This window comes from Bos mutus, chromosome 9 (genome assembly GCF_027580195.1).
Source record: "Bos mutus isolate GX-2022 chromosome 9, NWIPB_WYAK_1.1, whole genome shotgun sequence".
Classification (NCBI taxonomy): Eukaryota; Metazoa; Chordata; class Mammalia; order Artiodactyla; family Bovidae; genus Bos; species Bos mutus.
The window spans coordinates 65,368,409-65,387,194 of record NC_091625.1 but is presented as its reverse complement, the minus strand read 5'-3'; the positions used below and the strand labels follow the sequence as shown (position 1 = coordinate 65,387,194).

The following is an 18,786-nucleotide window of genomic DNA, read 5'->3' as shown; positions in this document are numbered from 1 at the left end:
AACTGAGTAACTAACACTTTCACTTTCAAAGGAAAAAAAGACAGTTTCTAAGGAAATCTGACTATTAGAATTAGTAACAGGCCAACATGCACGAACTGGTTACTGTGTGGAAGGCAGGAAGAGGTTGATCTGCAGTTTTATTTTAATTTCACAACCACTGTGAGACAGGAATTATTATCCTCATTTCACAGATGAGGAAACTGCCTGAGAGAGGTAATGTGATTTGCCTAAGGCTATAGAGCAGGTATGAAGCAAAATCTAAAATCAGATTTTTTTGAATCCAGAACCCATGCTCTTAACCACTTTAATTCTCCCCATAAAAAATGCACAGACTAGTCAAATTATTACTTCCTTCCATTGCCATTACCTGTTAAATGGATGCAGAAATATATATTTTTTAAATTTTATTTTTAAACTTTACATAGTTGTATTAGTTTTGCCAAATATCAAAATGAATCCGCCACAGGTATACATGTGTTCCCCATCCTGAACCCTCCTCCCTCCTCCCTCCCCACACTGTCCCTCTGGGTCGTCCCAGTGCAACAGCCCCAAGCATCCAGTATCGTGCATCGAACCTGGACTGGCATCTAGTTTCATACATGATATTTTACATGTTTCAATGCCATTCTCCCAAATCTTCCCACCCTCTCCCTCTCCCACAGAGTCCATATTTTTAAAGGCCTTATTTTTATAATCAAAGAATCTCAAGACAAACTAAATTTGTGCTGAAGAGCCATACCTGCTGATATCCTTGAAGAAGCATCTCTTGTTCTTGTATTTCTTTTTGGATTTGCTTCAATTTTTCTTCAGTGACAGGATCAGTTGTTTCTCCCAAATGTAACCACCTGTGTTTTTTGTTTGATTCTTCAAAACTACTCAACTTTGAGAAAATGCAGGTATTGTTTCATTTGGGGAAGAAAATGATACAGTGAGAAGTGAGGAAGAACATCAGAAAACTCCAGGTGTATAGACCTAAGACTGTCTTATAAGCACACTAGAATTATCGTAACACCAACTACAATTAAGTCACTACAGGGATGCTTTGTACTGATGGTTCTGACGGTGGAAGTAACTCAGAAATGCTACACAGGGTCACTTTCCTGAATCTAGAACTTCTATAGCTTTCTTTCTGAAACTGCTGTCTTCCCTGAAGGTCACGGTGAACCAAGTGATTAGTTTTCAAAAAGGACTGCTAAGAAGAAAACTATCAAAACGAACCAATTTAATTTTTGATCCCCCCCCCACAAGGATTTCATGTAGGCTCTTTTGTAAGGAGGCACCGTCAGGAACCATGTTCATGTTTTATGCAGCAAATATATCAAGTCAAGAGGCCCCAGGAACAAGAAAATAACAATGCATTTAGCAGGGAGTACAAGTTCTTTTTAATAAATAAAAGGAGAAATAGGACAATGTGTCTAGTACCTTGGCTTGAAGAATATAATTGTCTTGATTCAGTCTGAAGAGTTCCTTTTCCTGTTGTCTCTTTAGTTCCTCCATCTTATTTTCCAGCTCTTTCTCCTTTTCTGAGAAAGTGACTTTAATTTGTTCAATCAGAGCTTGGGCACCCTTCCATTTTTCCTCTGCTTCCTGAACTCTTTTAAACATAAGCAATTCTGTCTCCTTGTTCCCACCATGGTATCCTGAAGAATCCTTTTAATGAAAAGCATTACTTCATTATGTAGAGTTACATAGGAGATTCAAACATGGGTTGGTTAGGGGAAAGAAACCCCACAAAGAATAAAAATGACATGTTTAACAATGTTCTACTAATCAAGAAGATCAATACATGTTCAATAAAAGTGATGAGTATCCGTCAACACAAAAGAAGTTTCAAATATTTCATTGTTTATAATTGTTTCAATATATATAGAACATAAAACAGTATGAATATTATTTTTAAATTTAATACCTACATTCTGAAACTGAACACAGGAGTCAGCTTCTGTGGGGCCCTCAGACGACTTAGGAGTAGCCAGCCAACTTTCAGTTTGAGGAGCTGGTTTACCCAAAGATGCAGGCTTGATCAGCTTTGTTGCAGGTAAGATTTCTAAATATTGTAAACAATGGATAAAAGCACCACAAATACAAACCATGTTGAGTGTGTATTCAGGCAATTATTTAACAATAAGTACTAATGAGGACACGAAGACAAATGAGCATCTCAAAGGAGGCTAATGCCTAATAAACACTGCAAGGCATCTGTTTCATTGCACTTGAACTCCAGTTCATAATCAACATTCTATTCAATTTGACACAGAAGGCTCATTGACCCAAGATTCATATTAAATGACAGATGGAGCTCAATATATGTGAGGAGAATGTGGATTAGGGTAATTTCAGGTTTTACTATTTTTCAATAAGTTATCGTTTTAAATGTTCATAGCAATAGCAAATAGAAGTATTTAAACAATTAATCAAAGAGCAGCTGATAATGAAATATTTCAGTTCAGATTAAAGTATGCTTTCAAAGCACAATTTTTATAAATAATGTATATCAAGATATAGTATCACTGGAATAATATAAATTTCATGCAAACCTCATAACAAGTAGTTTAAAATCTGATTAAAAAGAAAATGACAAAACTGCTATAATATCCTGTTTATTAAATTAGAAAAAATGTGGTTCACACACACACACACACACACACACACACATATTCCGGTCAAATTTTCAGTTTTTAAGGTACCTTGTAAATCTTAAAAAAAGAAGAAATAATTCTAAGACCAATAAGTTACTCAGTTTATAATAAAAAAAAATTAACGGAAATACTGAGAAGAGATCCTCAGGCCCATATTCTAATGTTACAGTTTCTGAACTGAATACTGCATAAACATGTACTTGACTGCCTTAGATGTAAATGAAACATTTGAAACTTAAATAATTTCTTCAAGATGCTAACTTTTTAAATGCAAGGTTGACTTTTTCATTGAAGTTAAAACACATGGTCATTAAAGATTTGGAAAATATAGAAAAGTCAAAAGAAACAACAAGTCCCCAACAGGACCTCACCCTGAGATTTCCTTCCACTCTCTTCCAGGCCTGCCATTTTTTCCTCATATAGTAGTAATCATATTTAATTGGACTGAGTGTTGTGGAAGGTTTTTCTGGAGAAAATTTCTTACACTGTTCATAAATAAAGTTTGAGTCATTGTGAAAGCAGGCGTTAAACCTTCCAAGTCACTGGAGGTCCATTAACATGGCCAATGAACGGCGGGGGATCTGCTAGCGTTGTGATTCTTCCAAGGACATGGCAGCCAAGAGTGACAAGTGGTTCTTGCTCAAGCTGCAGTCAGCCAGCGCTTTGATGCCAGAATTGTTCTTTCCTGAGTTCTTAATTTTGGTCTCCCTAAGTAATTATTTTCAGTAACAGTACATGGACAATATCTTTTCTCTTTATACATGAAAGAAAATTTGATTGGATATAAAATTCAAATGTGAAAAGTGCAGTGTTTGGAACTTATGAGCCCTTCTTGAAAAAACAATGGATTAAGAGAATTCAGTCAAATAAGAAACCAATCAAAATAATTCTAGAAAGTGATGGCTAAGGGACTGGTGAAAAGCATTCTGGTCCTTTAACAGCCGGAACCAAGACCCACATTCAAAAGCTGTGGGGAATTACAGTTGCTAGAGAGAATATAAAAGATATATCTTGAACAAGTAAAAATAAAACCAACAAAAATGAGTGGCAGGCATGTGAATGGGGGTTTTATTAACTCATTTCATAGAAGAGAAACTGATAGTGTATAGAATTGAAAAATGTAGGTAAAAACAACATGGTTTTGGCAACCTTTCAGGGGTTTTCATAGTCTATTTTATTAAAATGATCTTTTGGGATATAGTATTTCTTAGGAGGAAGTTTCTTTTTCTGCTTACAGATTTAAGTAAAACTAAATCTAATATTTATTTTAAAAGAACTTATGAAGTGTGATCTATTCTTGTAAAATGTTTTGTTTGTTCGTTCACATGCTTGCCTTTCTCCTTCCTTCTAGTCATTTCACAGAAAAGTAAGAGAAAACGAGACCCCAGGAGACTTCTCAGAGGAAGGGATTAGAGGTCCACAGGTTGAGAACAGGAGGAAAGGATGCTTGTGTTAAGCCAGAAATTACAATTCTGTGTCTCCAGAAGACCCGCCCATGACTGCTGTTCCCCTGCTGATACGGGTCAGCCCCAGCCTTTCCAGCTTACACGCATGAGTTTCTGCAGCGAATATGCATGAGCACAGACAGAAGAAAAGAGTCTTTGATGCTGAAAGAATTTTAAATACAGTCAATGTGGCCCTGAAATTGACAGTTATGGGGAAAGGCAAGGGAAAATACTCTAAGGCAGAAGTAAATTTTCCAACGAGGTTATTTCTCCTCTGACAACTATTGTTACCAGATAACAATGATGGAACTGGTCACCTATTCGATTTAATCACACAGAAAAGGACAAAATGCTTCTGGCTCTATTGCTCTCCCTCTCCCAATGAAGTCCAAAGGCAACAGAAATGTGGGTCTAAGTCAAACATCTCTATTTCTTTTACTTGCATCATGGGCTTCTACGTGGAAAATTACCCTTGCCTACTGCCAACATATTAAAAAATGACTGGATTAGGAAATATCCAGATTAGGAGGCACTGTGATGAGAGGCGGGAGGAGAAGGGGGCAACAGAGGATGAGATGGTTGGATGGCATCACTGACTCAATGGACATGAGTCTGAACAACCTCCAGGAGTTGGTGATGGACAGGAAAGCCTGGTGTGCTGCAGTCCATGGGGTCACAAAGAGCTGGACATGGCTGAGCGACTGAACTGAACTGAACTATGACGTATAGAAGTAGGCATTCTGTGACCCAGAAAACATCTCGACTCTCCAAGTCTATACTGAACAAATACCCAGGTATTTCTTTCTGGATCAACCTTCACCTGTACATTGCCACTTGATTCTGAATTGATAGCTCTCCTCTGGCAAACATTTTGAATATTACAAAGCCAACCAGATGAGAAGGGATTGGATACTCACTTCCTATACTTTCTGGGTTTCTTTCAGGAAGACACAGAACTAACGATGAAAAACCTCCTGAACTCAATAGAACTGAATCTTTCAGAAATGGAATGTAATACCTTACAATTCATTTTTTTTCTATTAATAAGGAAAGTTCATAGAAGGAGAAAGGAAACAAAGAAAGCAGAGAACAAGGAAAATAATATACTAGATGTATAGAATGATTACCTTTTTTCCTACTTTGATTTGAGGCAAGAATAGATCTCAAGTTTTTGCTCTTCATGATGTCCTTAGAAGTTTTCTTTTCAAGATTAGAAAATGTCTTGAATGGTGAACTGGGTTTGCCATACCCTGAACTCCTAACTGATGCATATAATCCACTCTGGGGTTTTCTTTTAAATAAAGGAGGTGCACTTTTGGTCTTCTTGTATGGTAGCTGTTTACCAGTTACAGTCCCTTCTTCTCCAGAATCGAGTTGAGATCTTAAAGTCTGCATACAAGTACAAACTCTTTAGTACTTAAATAAACTTCAACTACAGTTGCAAATAAGATTAACAGGTAGCAAAATCATAGTGATAACTAAAGAACATAATTCATAGAAGGCAAACCATTATATTAAAGTTCTCTAAATTCATCAGAATTTTAATATTTGGAACCAACATTTTCAAAATCAAGAGTAAGACAAAGCAAAATAATAAAACAAAATAAGCTTGCCAGAAAGCAATGAATGAACATGGAAGAAAACAGAGAACAAGTGTTGAAATGACAAGAATCTTATCTTTCTTCTCCAGATCTCTCAACATAAAAATGTAGTAGTACCCTGCCTTATTCTACAAGGTGATAGTTTATGGTAAACACATAACTCAGAACTGTAAAATAAAAACGGAATGCTGTGGTCATGGTCTGATTATATATAATCAGAATAAATCAAGAACAGAGAAAAAAGGAACAGTGAAATGTAAGTTTCTCAAGAGCTGTGAACAGCATGTATATGAAATGCCAACTCACCTCTTTTGTAGAACAGAGACTACTAGACAACTGTAAAGCACTAAAATGATGAATACATGTAATTTTCTTCTGCTACTCAAACTCTAGACTATGTTCACTAAAAAAATGAAAATGTAAAGAATGGCTTCTGAAAGAGAGCTAATGCTACAGTGGTATTTTTAAATTTGGGGACCACAGAGTGTTATAATAGATACTTCTCACAGATGTCCAGGATTTATGTGGACATCAGTATGTAATCGATCCCACTAGCTTAGGAAATACATACTTCTCAACAGTATTTACGTAACTTCATTTATCAGAATGTCAAATCAATGCAAATTATAAAAACTTACCTTATTTGTTTTGTCATCCTGAGGTAATAATGAAGGACCAACAGATATTTTTTTCTTCAAAATATCAAGGTACATTTTATCTATTTGTTCTTCCACAGCATTTGCTCTTGGATAGTTATTTTCTGTAACTTCATTTGTTGCCTTTTCTAAAACTACATTCTCTTCATTTTTGTCCAACAATTGGCTCACAGTTTGTGGTTCTTGAGACACAACATTTGGGTTAATCTTAAGGGGTAAAGGGCTAACAAATTCAGTTTCTTTATTCTCAGCGAGTTTCTTATAGCTATAAAACAAAACAGGACACAGAGAATGAACCCTATATAAGTCCTCAAATATCAGTTTTAATAATATGTGTATACATTATATATAAAACATATTTACATTAATATATAACGTTAAATATATTTAATATTTGTAAATGTTTAAATTAGGTTATTAATGTTAAAGACATTATTTACAATTCTGGTTAAGACAGTAAACTTATACAGCATCACATAATTGTTTTAAAATGATAATTTCAATGCAGCATAAGGGACTTCATGGTTGACTCTGAGACCTACTTCAAAGGAAAGACAAACCAAACAAGACTGAGATTGCTTTTGTCCAAGAAAAATTTAAAAGTGAATTTCTAAATAGCCTTTTTGTAATATAGCTCATAACGTCAACATGCGTTTTAGGCAGGAAAAATATTTTATACATTTCTAGCTTCCCTGGTAGTTCAGCTGGTAAAGAATCCTCCTGCAATGCAGAAGACCCTGGTTCAATTCTTAGTTGAGGAAGATCCCCTAGAAAAGGGACAGGTTTCCCATTCCAGTATTCTTGGGCTTCCCTGGTGGCTCAGCTGGTAAAGAATCCGCCTGCAATGCCAGAGACCTGGGTTTGATCCCCTTGGTTGAGGAGGGCATGGCAACCCACTCCAGTATTCTTGCCTGGAGAATGTTCATGGGAGAATCCCCATGAACACAGGAGCCTGGTGGGCTACAGTCCATGGGGTCATAAAGAGCCAGACCTGACTGAGCAACTAAGTACACACAACAGAAGAAATAAAGAAGTAACCATAATTTAAATCAAGGCATGAAACATAAATATTAAAATGAATAATTTCATCCACAGTACAGGAAATTTTTAAAGTGAAACAAGAAAAATCACTAGGACTTTAAAATAAAATCATTCCTTTAGTTTAAAACACTTAAATGCAATGTTACATTTCAGATCTGCTGCTGCTGCTGCTAAGTTGCTTCAGTTGTGTCCGACTCCGTGCGACCCCATAGACGGCAGCCCACCAGGCTCCCCCGTCCCTGGGATTCTCCAGGCAAGAACACTGGAGTGGGTTGCCATTTCCTTCTCCAATGCATGAAAGTGAAAAGTGAAAGTGAAGTCGCTCAGTCGTGTCCGACTCTTCACAACCCCATGGACTGCAGCCTACCAGGCTTCTCCATCCATGGGATTTTCCGAGCAAGAGTACTGGAGTGGGGTGCCATTGCCTTCTCTGACATTTCAGATCAGTAGATTTTTAAAATATGGAAACTATTCCTTACAAGAAATATTATAAATATGATTAAATATTGGCATATTATGGGAGTTCCAGAAATACGTATATTGTCATTTTTTAATTACTACATCATGGTCCATTAGGTTACTTGATTTTTAAATTTGTAAAATAAGATAAAAGGAAAGTTTAAGAGGCTACCATTTTCACATAAGGAAGATTAGTTTCTTAATAACTGTTAGAAATACTTGAAGTAGCTGTAATAATCAGAAAACATATTGATAATAGTTCTTTCCTTCTTAATGGTAGCAGAACCTGATTATCATCATAATTGTTCCCTTTTCTTGCTGTGACTGAATGAACTACATTTCATCACTGCCTTCAGTCTAGATGGGGCCAGACGCTAGTTCTTGTCTTTAGAATGTGAGTGCTATGATGGCAAGATCTAAAATATGAGGCTTAGTCGTTGGGTTTTAGGTGGCAAGGAAACTGATACAGAGGCTGGAGAGGTAACAACCCATGTTTTATGGTAACAGAACATTTGCTAAACTGTCACCTACAACAGTTTATAAGGCAGACCACACGGCTACCCAGGCTAGGGTACTAAGAAAATGGCAGGAGAGAACAGGCAGTTTTTAAGTGCCAGCTACCACTGACTACTTTTGACAAGATATTATGAGAAAAAAATAATTTCAAGAGAGAACGGGTTGGTTTGTTAAGAAGAAATCAGAGGGAACAAAGTGTGGAATTTAAGGTGTCTTAGGTTCACTCTCCATGTCTAAACTCAAACAGTAAGATTCAGCATTACAAAATGCTATGAACAAGCAAGATACCAACGAGAGCTTCTTGGTTGAAAAGAGTGACTCAGTCCCTTGGCAAATATCATATATTCTAAATGTCATCTTCAAACTTAAGGTTATTGTTCCTAAAAATATATTCAGACAGCTGCAACTGAGAGAGAAAAAACAGAGGGAATAAGGAAGCAGACATAAAACAGATTTAAAACCTGTGTCTAGCAAAGAATGTTAAGTGTAGTTACTGGCACAGGGGACTAACTGGAACCAAGTACATCAGAAGTCTAATAAACTTTCTGAAGGAGCTGTAGTGACAAAGAAACCACAACTCTACTTAAAAAAAGAAAAAAGGCTTAGAGACTTGTTTGGGAGCCTTAAAACCACCTGCAGGCAGAAAGTAGATGGAGAAACGAGTGCCTCCTCCAAGACGGCATACCCTCCCCCTGAAAACCACTTCAGCTGAAGCCAACAGAGATGAAATACAAGTCAAATTCTTCAAGGATTGGAACCAAGAGCTATATGAAACAATAGAGTTACTTGGTAGCTCCACCTTAAGAGCAGAATCCTGGCCTAATTAAGGAAAGTTCTTTACAAGGTCTTTCAGTGGATTTCAAAGTTGCATTACTGATGGCTGTATTTTCTTCTCATACTTTTCCATTCTGAATGGGAAAGGTGTGGGTAAGGAAGTAGTAACTTGTCTTTTTAATTCATTGATTAGCAGACAATGAAGAGCTACATTCAAACCTGATAGAGAGAAGTGTGCTTCACCAAGAAATACTGGCCTTTCAGACGGATACAGCCCTAAATGAGACTTTGGCCTATTTGCTGGGGAGGAGGTGAGTAGGTCTTTGTGTGAAGTAGGTCTTTGTATGAAGAGTGGAATGGATATTTGACAGAAGTGCAGATTCTGGTGGAGATAGGCTAGATGCCTACCAAATGCATTTACTTTCTTTCTGGGTACACAAGCAAACCACATTTTCCATTCCTTTTGGACCTTGTTAGCTAGAGGTGCTGGTTCTTACCAATAGAATATGGACTAAAGTGATGTAACATTTCTGTTGAGGCAGTTAAAAGGAAGTACACTAAACCATCTTTTTTCTCTTCTTATAGACTCTTTACATGAAGCCATGAGAACCTTAAAGCTGTGTGCTGATGACTGAAACAGCCCTGGTCCCTAAATGCCTATGGCACAGTCCTACCCCAATTGCACTGACATACACGGAATTATGTGAGCAAGAAATACATTTTTGATGATGTTAAACTATTAAAATTTCAAGGGATTTTTTTCTGTTGTTATAGCAGCTAGAATTACTCATCCTAGTTTACGATAAAAAGTTTTTTGATAAGTATGCTAGCGTTTATACTTATGCCTTTAATGAAAGTACACTTTTTTTCAGCTCTTAAAACACAAATGCAAAAATCCATACTAGAATTCACATTACTAAAATGGTGCTACCTAGAGCCAGACATCCTGGAATGTGAAGTCAAGTGGGCCTGAGGAAGCATCATCATGAACAAAGCTAGTGGAGGTGATGGAATTCCAGTTGAGCTATTTCAAATCCTGGAAGATGATGCTGTCAAAGTGCTCAATATGCCAGCAAATTTGGAAAACACAGCAGTGGCCACAGGACTGGAAAAGGTCTGTTTTCATTCCAATCCCAAAGAAAGGCAATGCCAAAGAATGCTCAAACTACCGCACAATTGCACTCGTCTCACACGCTAGTAAAGTAATGCTCAAAATTCTTCAAGCCAGGCTTCAGCAATACATGAACTGTGAACTTCCAGATGTTCAAGCTAGATTTAGAAAAGGCAGAGGAACCAGAGATCAAATTGCCAACATCCGCTGGATCATCTAAAAAGCAAGAGAGTTTCAGAAAAACATCTATTTCTACTTTATTGCCTATGGCAAAGCCTTTAACTGTTTGGATCCACAATAAACTGTGGAAAATTCTGAAAGAGATGGGAATACCAGACTACCTACTTGACCTGCCTCTTGAGAAATCTGTATGCAGGTCAAGAAGCAACAGTTAGAACTGGACATGGAACAACAGACTGGTTCCAATTAGGAAAAGGAGTACGTCAAGGCTGTATACTGACACCCTGCTTATTTAACCTATATGCAGAGTACATCATGAGAAATACTGGGCTGGATGAAGCACAAGCTGGAATCAAGATTGCCAGGAGAAATATCAATAACCTCAGATATGCAGATGACACCACCCTTAGCGCAGAAAACGAAAAACTATAGAGCCTCTTGATGAAAGTGACAGAGGAGAGTGAAAAAGCTGGCTTAAAGCTCAACATTCAGAGAACTAAGATCATGGCATCTAGTCCCATCACTTCATGGGAAGTAGATGGGGAAACAGTGGCACACTTTATTTTGGGGGGCTCCAAAGTCACTGTAGACGGTGACTGCAGCCATGAAATTGAAAGACGCTTACTCCTTGGAAGGAAAGTTATGACCAACCTAGACAGCATATTAAAAAGCAGAGACATTACTTTGCCAACAAAGGTCCATCTAGTCAAAGCCATGGGTTTTCCAGTAGTCATGTATGGATGTGAGAGTTGGACTGTGAAGAAAGCTGAGTGCCAAAGAATTGATGCTTTTGAACTGTGGTACTGAAGAAGACTCTTGAGAGTCCCTTGGACTGCAAGGAGATCCAACCAGTCCATCCTAAAGGAGATCAGTCCTGGATGTTCACTGGAAGGACTGATGTTGAAGCTGAAACACCAATACTTTGGCCACCTGATGCGAAGAGCTGACTCATTTGGAAAGACCCTGATGGTGGGAAAGACTGAGGGCAGAAGGGGACGACAGGATGAGATGGTTGGATGGCATCACTGACTCAATGGACATGAATCTGGGTCAACTCCAGGAGTTGGTGATGGAGAGGGAGGCCTGGCGTGCTGCCATCCATGGGGTCGCAAAGAGTTGGACAGGACCGAGCAACTGAAGTGAACTGAAGCCAAGAGAGACACAAGATATGTAAAAAGAAACAAAAAAAAACCTCTTCAGTAACACTAGCAGAGCCCAAAACAGCAACGATTACGTGAGCACAACTGCCCTTTAAAACTATTAACTAGCACTGCAGATCAGTGGAAGAATCTAGACTTAGTATTCAAGTAGATGGGCTTCTCTAATAGCCCAGTCAGTGAAGAATCTGCCTGCAATGCAGGAGACCAGGGTTCAACCCAAGGTCGGGAAGATCCCCTGGAGAAGGAAATGGCAACCCACTCCAGTATTCTTGTATGAAAAATCCGATTGACAGAGGAGCCTGGCAGTGTACAGTCACAAGAGTTGGACATGACTTACAACAAAACCAGATGTTTTAGTATAAGCTACACTGAATTTTGTCTCAACTAGCACAAACGTAGGAAAAAGACCAAGAAATCACTGCAAGTGGATTTACATGATGAAGATGGAGTTCAAGGAGGGGCTCAAAAACTTGTCTGTTAAAACATAAATGAACAAGTAAATACATGAATAGACGACAGGCTTTTCACAGAAATATTTTATGGAGACAAAAACCTGACAATTTGAGTGTGTTTCTGGGTCATGGCCATATGATCTTGAGAAATTAATTTAAGCTCTTTAATCCCCCAGTTTCTTATCTATGAAATGAGGATGATAATGGAATAGACTTCATGGAATTGCTATAAAATTAAATAAAGTCTGATAGGTAAAGAGCTTTGTACAGCACCTAGTCCACAGTAACCACGTGATTAAAATGTTAGCTGTTATTGTCATCATCATCGTCCGGTTCCTGTGAGAGCTCTACCAGTTAAGTCTGCTTACTTCGGGTGCATCACTTGAACGGTGGGGATAAAGATGCTGACCTATCTGTTATGAAGATTTCACGAGATAACGGATATGACACTCTTGGTGCTGCAAGGATGTCAAGGTGTCCTACAACAAGGTGACTGTGATATGATTCTCTGTGCTGGTGAATGACAGCCAAGTCCTGAAAACTGTCATTAAAATGTACGGTAGCTAGGGATTTTTGTGAAGCCCACTTCTCTTGTGACCCAAGATCTCACCCTGGGAGATGACAGCTAGTCTGTAACTAAGCACAGAATTTACTGGTTTATAAAGAAGTGAGTGTATGATTCACATGCAGAATAAAACTCATGTTTGCTCTCAGTGTTCGCATCAGCTGTCCCTGAGCTACTTAGAGCTGAAGGGATTTTATTTTTCAGTGAAAAGCTTTACGACTACTCACCTAATGGCAGCAACTTTTTAGTAGCAATTGTTTATTTTTTAATTTTAGAACTAGATGAATTTTGATAAACTGAGGAAAGATTAATAGGAAAAGAAAACAGGAATGACGCACAGGTAGACTCATACCAGCTACCTGTTAATCATTCACTAGGAATGGTTAGGTTCAGTTCAGTCGCTCAGTCATGTCCGACTCTTTGCGACCCCATGAACCGCAGCACATCAGGCCTCCCTGTCCATCACCAACTCCTGGAGTTTACCCAAACTCATGTCCATTGAGTCGGTGATGCCATCCAGCCATCTCATCCTCTGTCATCCCCTCCTCCTCCTGCCCTCAATGGGAAAAATCGGTCGAACAAATGATTCTAGAAGTTTGCAGTGACAAAACAATAAATAAATAAACAATCCTGCACGATCCATTCCAAGAAACTCATACCTGACAGGTTGTAAATCAAAACCACTGACCCCAAAGGAATCTATTCTGATAGGCTTCATCAGCTCCTCTACTGTGGGCAGATCTGAGAGAACAAAAGTTAAAAAACAGCAACCAAAAATGTTATGGAAATTGCTTAATTTAATGTCTAATACCATCAAAACCACATTTTCTCTGATTAACATAGTTAACAAAATGATACATATAATTATCCCAGGTTCCCACTGTAAACTTATTTGTACCAAAAAATAAGTTTGGAAACAGCAGAATTTTCAAATCTTTGGTATTTATATTTGAAATATATATCTACTTTCTTTCTTTCTCTCTAAGCATAGGTGTATGGGTATATCCACAAACATTATGTATTTAGTTGATCCCCCAAAACTGTTCTCCATTAAAAAAAAATAAAATTAGTATATGTTCACGGAAAAGTATAAAAAAATATGAAAATACTCAAGAGATTTCTTAATTTTGTCAAAGCATATTAGAGGAGGAATTAAAATTTTAACCTATTTTCGATACTAACTTTATAGTTAAAAGGGTAATTCCCAGATTTATTTGAACAATCTTTTAAATTCAGATACTGAGAAATCATTACTACAGCCAATTGTATTTAAATTATACCATACTGAAAACAGCTCAGAGAGAGGCTCAAACAAAGACACTTTTACCAGACTCTGTAGTAGAGATGTTCTTAGAGGACCCTTCATTTTCTTGAGGATGATCTTTTGTTGAGCTCTTGGTATTTTCTGCTGCATTGCTCTCAGTTCTTTGTTCATCTGCATCTCCCAAAGAATGGGCTACGTGACAATAAGCCTGATGCAGAGCTTCAATGTCACTGTTGCTTTGTCCGTAAGAAATACCTGTTGAGATAAATGTAATCTCTAGTATAACCACACAAATACATGAGAAACATAAAACACTAAGTTCATCCCTTAATCTGTTACGCATGACGAACAAGGCTTAGGACAATGCTGACATGATACAGTGAAATACAGACCTTAGTGATGGGTGGCCACAGCCTGCCAGCGTGAATCTCAGCAGGCTCAGGGACTCTTTCAGCAGGCTGAAATGTGTTCTGACAGGCTAACTGTGAAATCATCTCTGCCTACTATCCCTATACAACCTCTCTGCGCTGGAGAAAACGATTCCTAAATTTCTCAAACTGACACAAAAAGTTCTCAAGGATTCTGTCTCTCCTCTGTTCCACCCCACCCTCCCACCTCTCTCTCTGCTTTCCTGAGCCACTGAACATCTAATATTCTTCATTTCTTCAACTGAAATTCAATCCTCTAACTTTGCAGTCCAGTGTGTTCCAAAACCCTGCTAAAGCTGCTATAATAATACAAAAAAATAATAATTTCCCAGGGGACAAACCCAGCCTTTAATTCTCTTCAGCCTTAAAACTTTTCTTTGCCCTGTGAGACATGTGGCCCTGCTCTTTTCCTGGGGACTGCTTCCTCCGTATAACACCTTCTTGTTCTTCTCAATGCTCTGATGGCTGCTTTTCCACCTTCTGTGGTAAATAGCTCATCTCAGGACTCCATCTTCAGCTCTCTTTTTTCAAACTTCTCTTTTTTATGGGTGTGTGTGTTGGGGGGGTGGGGGTGGTGTTAATTTCATTAACACCCTTTGCTTAGAAATTGCCTATAAACATTTGACTCCCAAACCTGTGTCTTCTGTTTAATCTATCTTCTATCTCTTTTCTGAACACTGAACTTCCTAACAGACATGTAGACTGTTCTATAAGCAAATCACATCCTCAAGTGAATTAATTACATTCCCCAACAAAATCTGTTCTGCTCCCAATATCTGTGACTTTGGCTATGGCATGATCAGTCACCCAGTTATCCAAAACAGAGAACCTCATCTCACAGTTCACTTTTCCTTCCCTATCAACCTCCTTCTCGTCCCACCAACTGATAAACAATGGAGAAAAGAATTCAAAGAATCTAATGACAATGATGATCTAAGATTTTTATGAGTATTTTCCTACTCATTTTGTACTTTTCATTATTAACAGAATTTTCAAAATTAGAAGAAATAAAAGCATTATAGACAAGTAGAAAAAACAAGAGAAATAGGGTGATCAGACTTCTGTTCTCTTGATAACTATGACCATTAATTAATGCCTAAAGATAAAAGAGTATATATACAGCCTCCTCTTTATATAATCTATAAGTTGCATAGTATAAAATTCTGAGGAACTAGTTTCAACTCTAAATGTAAGAGGGTGCCAAGTACCATATGTGATTATGTAAGAATGCCTTACAATGGAATAGCTTTCCATCTGCTGCTTGAAGTCATCAGGTCACCATTGCTATTTGGAGCCTGTCCGATATGGAATACATTTGCTTAAATAAACTAAAAACAAAAAAGTGAAGAAGGAGACTTCCCTGGAGGTCCAGTGGTTAAGAATTCGCCTTGCAATGCAAGGGATGCAGGTCTGATTCCTGGTCGGGGAACTAAGATCCCACATGCTGCAGGGCAACCAAGTCCATGTGCCACAACCAGAGAACCTGAGTGCTCTAACTACTGGAGCCTGCATGCTCCAGAGCCTGTGCACCACAGCCAGAGAATCCGTACGCCACCACGGAAGATCCCACAGGCTGCAACTAAGACCCAGTGCAGCAGAATAAATAAAAAGATAAATACATTTAAAAAGTGGGGGATACCACCAGTTTGGAATCACTAACAGTTAAGTGCCAGGGATGTTCAGCAGGACTTGAGGAAAACAATCTTGCCTGATAAAATAAGCCTAATTTCCCCTCCAAACCATCTATCAGACTCAAAGGGAGAAGAGAATTAATTTTATGAAGAAATGAAAAAGGCAAAAGACATTTTTCCTCCTCTAGAGAAATACCTGGATGCCTAAGTATCTGCTGAGTATGCATGAAAGAAATGATCCCAATGGGAAACAGCATCACAGTACTGAATGTGCATACCTAATTTAACAGGCATGAGGCGCCAGCAAGAAGAGGTTTGGCTTAAACTAACAGCTGAGCAAACATGTGGAAAAGCAAATTACCTAAAAGTTAAAAATTAGAAATGGTAGAGAAGCATTAGATGCTGCTCAGAAAACAGAGCAAGGGAAAGGTACCTGTCTCCTAATTTGAATCATTAATCCAACTGATATTAAAAATAATTTCATAGTTGTTGACCTTTTTTTAATATATATATATTTTGTTGAAGTACAGTTGACTTACAATGTTTCAGATGCACAGCAAGGTGATTCAGTTATACAAACACACATATATTATTTTTGAAATTATTTTCCATCATAGATTATTACAAGATATTCACCATAGTTCCCTGTGTTATACAGTAAACTTCTGTTGCTTATTGCATTATCTATTTTTTAGACTCTTTGTGACCCCATGGACTGTAGACCACCAGTCTCTGTCTTTACGACCCCACGGACTGTTGCCTGCCAGGCTCCTCTGTCCTGGGAGATTCTCCAGGCAAGAATACTGGGGATCTTCCCAACCCAGGGATTGAACCCAGGTCTTCCACACTGCAGGCAGATTCTTTACTGTCTGAGCCACCAGGGAAGCCCTTTAATTAGAAATCTAACATTCTATTCATACTAAGTCAAACAAGTGGAATCAAAATGTCATAAACTTTTTAGTTAGGCAAAAATTCATAAGTTTCCTAAAATATATATACGTATTTATATATATGTATACAAAAGCTTTTCTACTATACTTGATAAAGGCTTGAGAAAGAACATCAAAAAAAGAAAATAAGAGATGGAGAAATTGGAGAACATAAACTAAATGAAAAGGGAGCACTGAATATGAAATAGACAAAGTGAAACACACTAGATAAAAGTAAAAGATCATCATGTTGGTTTTAAACATGACTGCTCATCAGAAACATATCTGGAACTCTGGAGAAAAAGAGTAATACTTGAGCATTTGTATTTTTCAAAAAATTTCAAGATCATTCTGATATGCATCTGGATTTTAAAAAGTGATTACAGGTTTTTCTATTAGATCCTATTTTTGGTGATAAAGAGTTCTATTATTTTTCTGTTGACCAATCATGATACAATGATATTAAGTAATAGTTACATAATCATAAGAGTAAAAGATATTTATCAGTTTTCACAGTCAATAGCCAAACAAAATATAAAAGATAATTATAATTGCAACCATAATAGGAACATGATCAACTTAATAAAATAATTACATACAATAGGGGTGTGTCAAGCAGAGTGATGTGGTAAGTGGAAGTGCATACATGCACATGTTTTCATCCACCCAGTCAGTCTATGTTTTTTAGTTGGTGCATTTAATCTATTGACATTTAAGGTAGCTATTGATATGTATGATCCTATTACCGTTTTCTTAATTGTTTTGGATTTACTTTCCATAGGTCTCTTCCTTCTCTTGTGTTTCCTGCCTAAAGAAGTTCCTTTAGCATTTGTTGTAAAGCTGGTTTGGTGGTGCTGAATTCTCTCAACTTGTGCTTATCTGGAAAGCTTTTGATTTCTCCATCAAACCCGAAGGAGTCTTGCTGGGTATTCTTGGTTGTAGGTTCTTCCCTTTCATCACTTTAAATATATCATGCCATTCCCTTCTGGCTTGTAGAGTTTCTGTTGAGGAATTGGTTGATAGCCTAATGGGAGTTCCCTGGTATGTTATTTGTCATTTTTCCCTTGTTGCTTTTAATAATTTACCTGTCTTTAATTTATATCAGTTTGATTACTATGTGTCTTGGTATGTTTCTCCTTGGGTTTATCTTGCCTGGGACTCCTCTGTGCTTCCTGAACTTGGCTGACTATTTCCTTTCCCATGTTTGGGACGTTTTCAGCTATTATCTCTTCAAATATTTTCTCAGGTCCTTTCTATGTTAAAATCTTTTTATGCATTTTATAGAGAGAAAAGGGCTGACTTCTTGCATGTATTTTATATATTACCACAAGTCAAAAACCCACTATATTTTCCAATTTAAGAGGCAGAGAAGTGTCAGAACCTATTGGGCAGAGGCAGGGGTCTGGTTGTGAAACAACACTGTCCTCCTGTGACTGCTCCAGGCATGCAACCATGGCACAAAATGGTCCCTGCCCTTGAGACAAATGAAAACAAGCAAAAGGCTAGATCTGACCATCATTTTATAGTTACCAACCTTTTTAAGACAGTAAAGCACAAGTTTCATGAACAGTATTATCAAAAAAAAAAGAGATAAAAATCTTTGACACTGTATCACCTAAACTGAGCCTGCTTATGGCTGAAGACACATGGTAAAACAAAGGAAGCCGCTGATACTTTCAGTTCTTAATCCAAGCTCACACTCTGATTTGAAATTTTCCAGTGTACTTTTGTAAATACTAGGTAAATTTTATACTTCATAGCCAAAAGGTATTTATGCCTTCAGGTTCTTTATTATAATTTGACTATTAACAGTATTGAAATAAAAAGTGATAAGAACCACAGAGCTGCTACTTCTCATTGAACTGTAACAGTATGCTAGGCACTACACAAAATCTCAATTGATCATCAAATGATGTCATTTTAAAGAAGAGGAAA

At 37.6% G+C, this 18,786-nt stretch overlaps 1 protein-coding gene across 2 annotated transcripts in view; it reads right to left on the bottom strand.

The window, feature by feature from the left end:
- Positions 1–18,786, bottom strand: part of CEP162 (centrosomal protein 162) — a 93,669-nt gene that overhangs the window by 36,321 nt on the left and 38,562 nt on the right. For both annotated transcript variants that reach the window (XM_005897597.3, XM_070376640.1), the window contains 7 exons: positions 13,927–14,118; positions 13,259–13,340; positions 6,324–6,606; positions 5,212–5,473; positions 1,914–2,047; positions 1,423–1,650; positions 740–880 (listed from right to left, as the gene is read on the bottom strand). In XM_005897597.3, the coding sequence (XP_005897659.2) occupies positions 740–880; positions 1,423–1,650; positions 1,914–2,047; positions 5,212–5,473; positions 6,324–6,606; positions 13,259–13,340; positions 13,927–14,118 (1,322 nt within the window). The remainder of the gene's footprint in view (positions 1–739; positions 881–1,422; positions 1,651–1,913; positions 2,048–5,211; positions 5,474–6,323; positions 6,607–13,258; positions 13,341–13,926; positions 14,119–18,786) is intronic.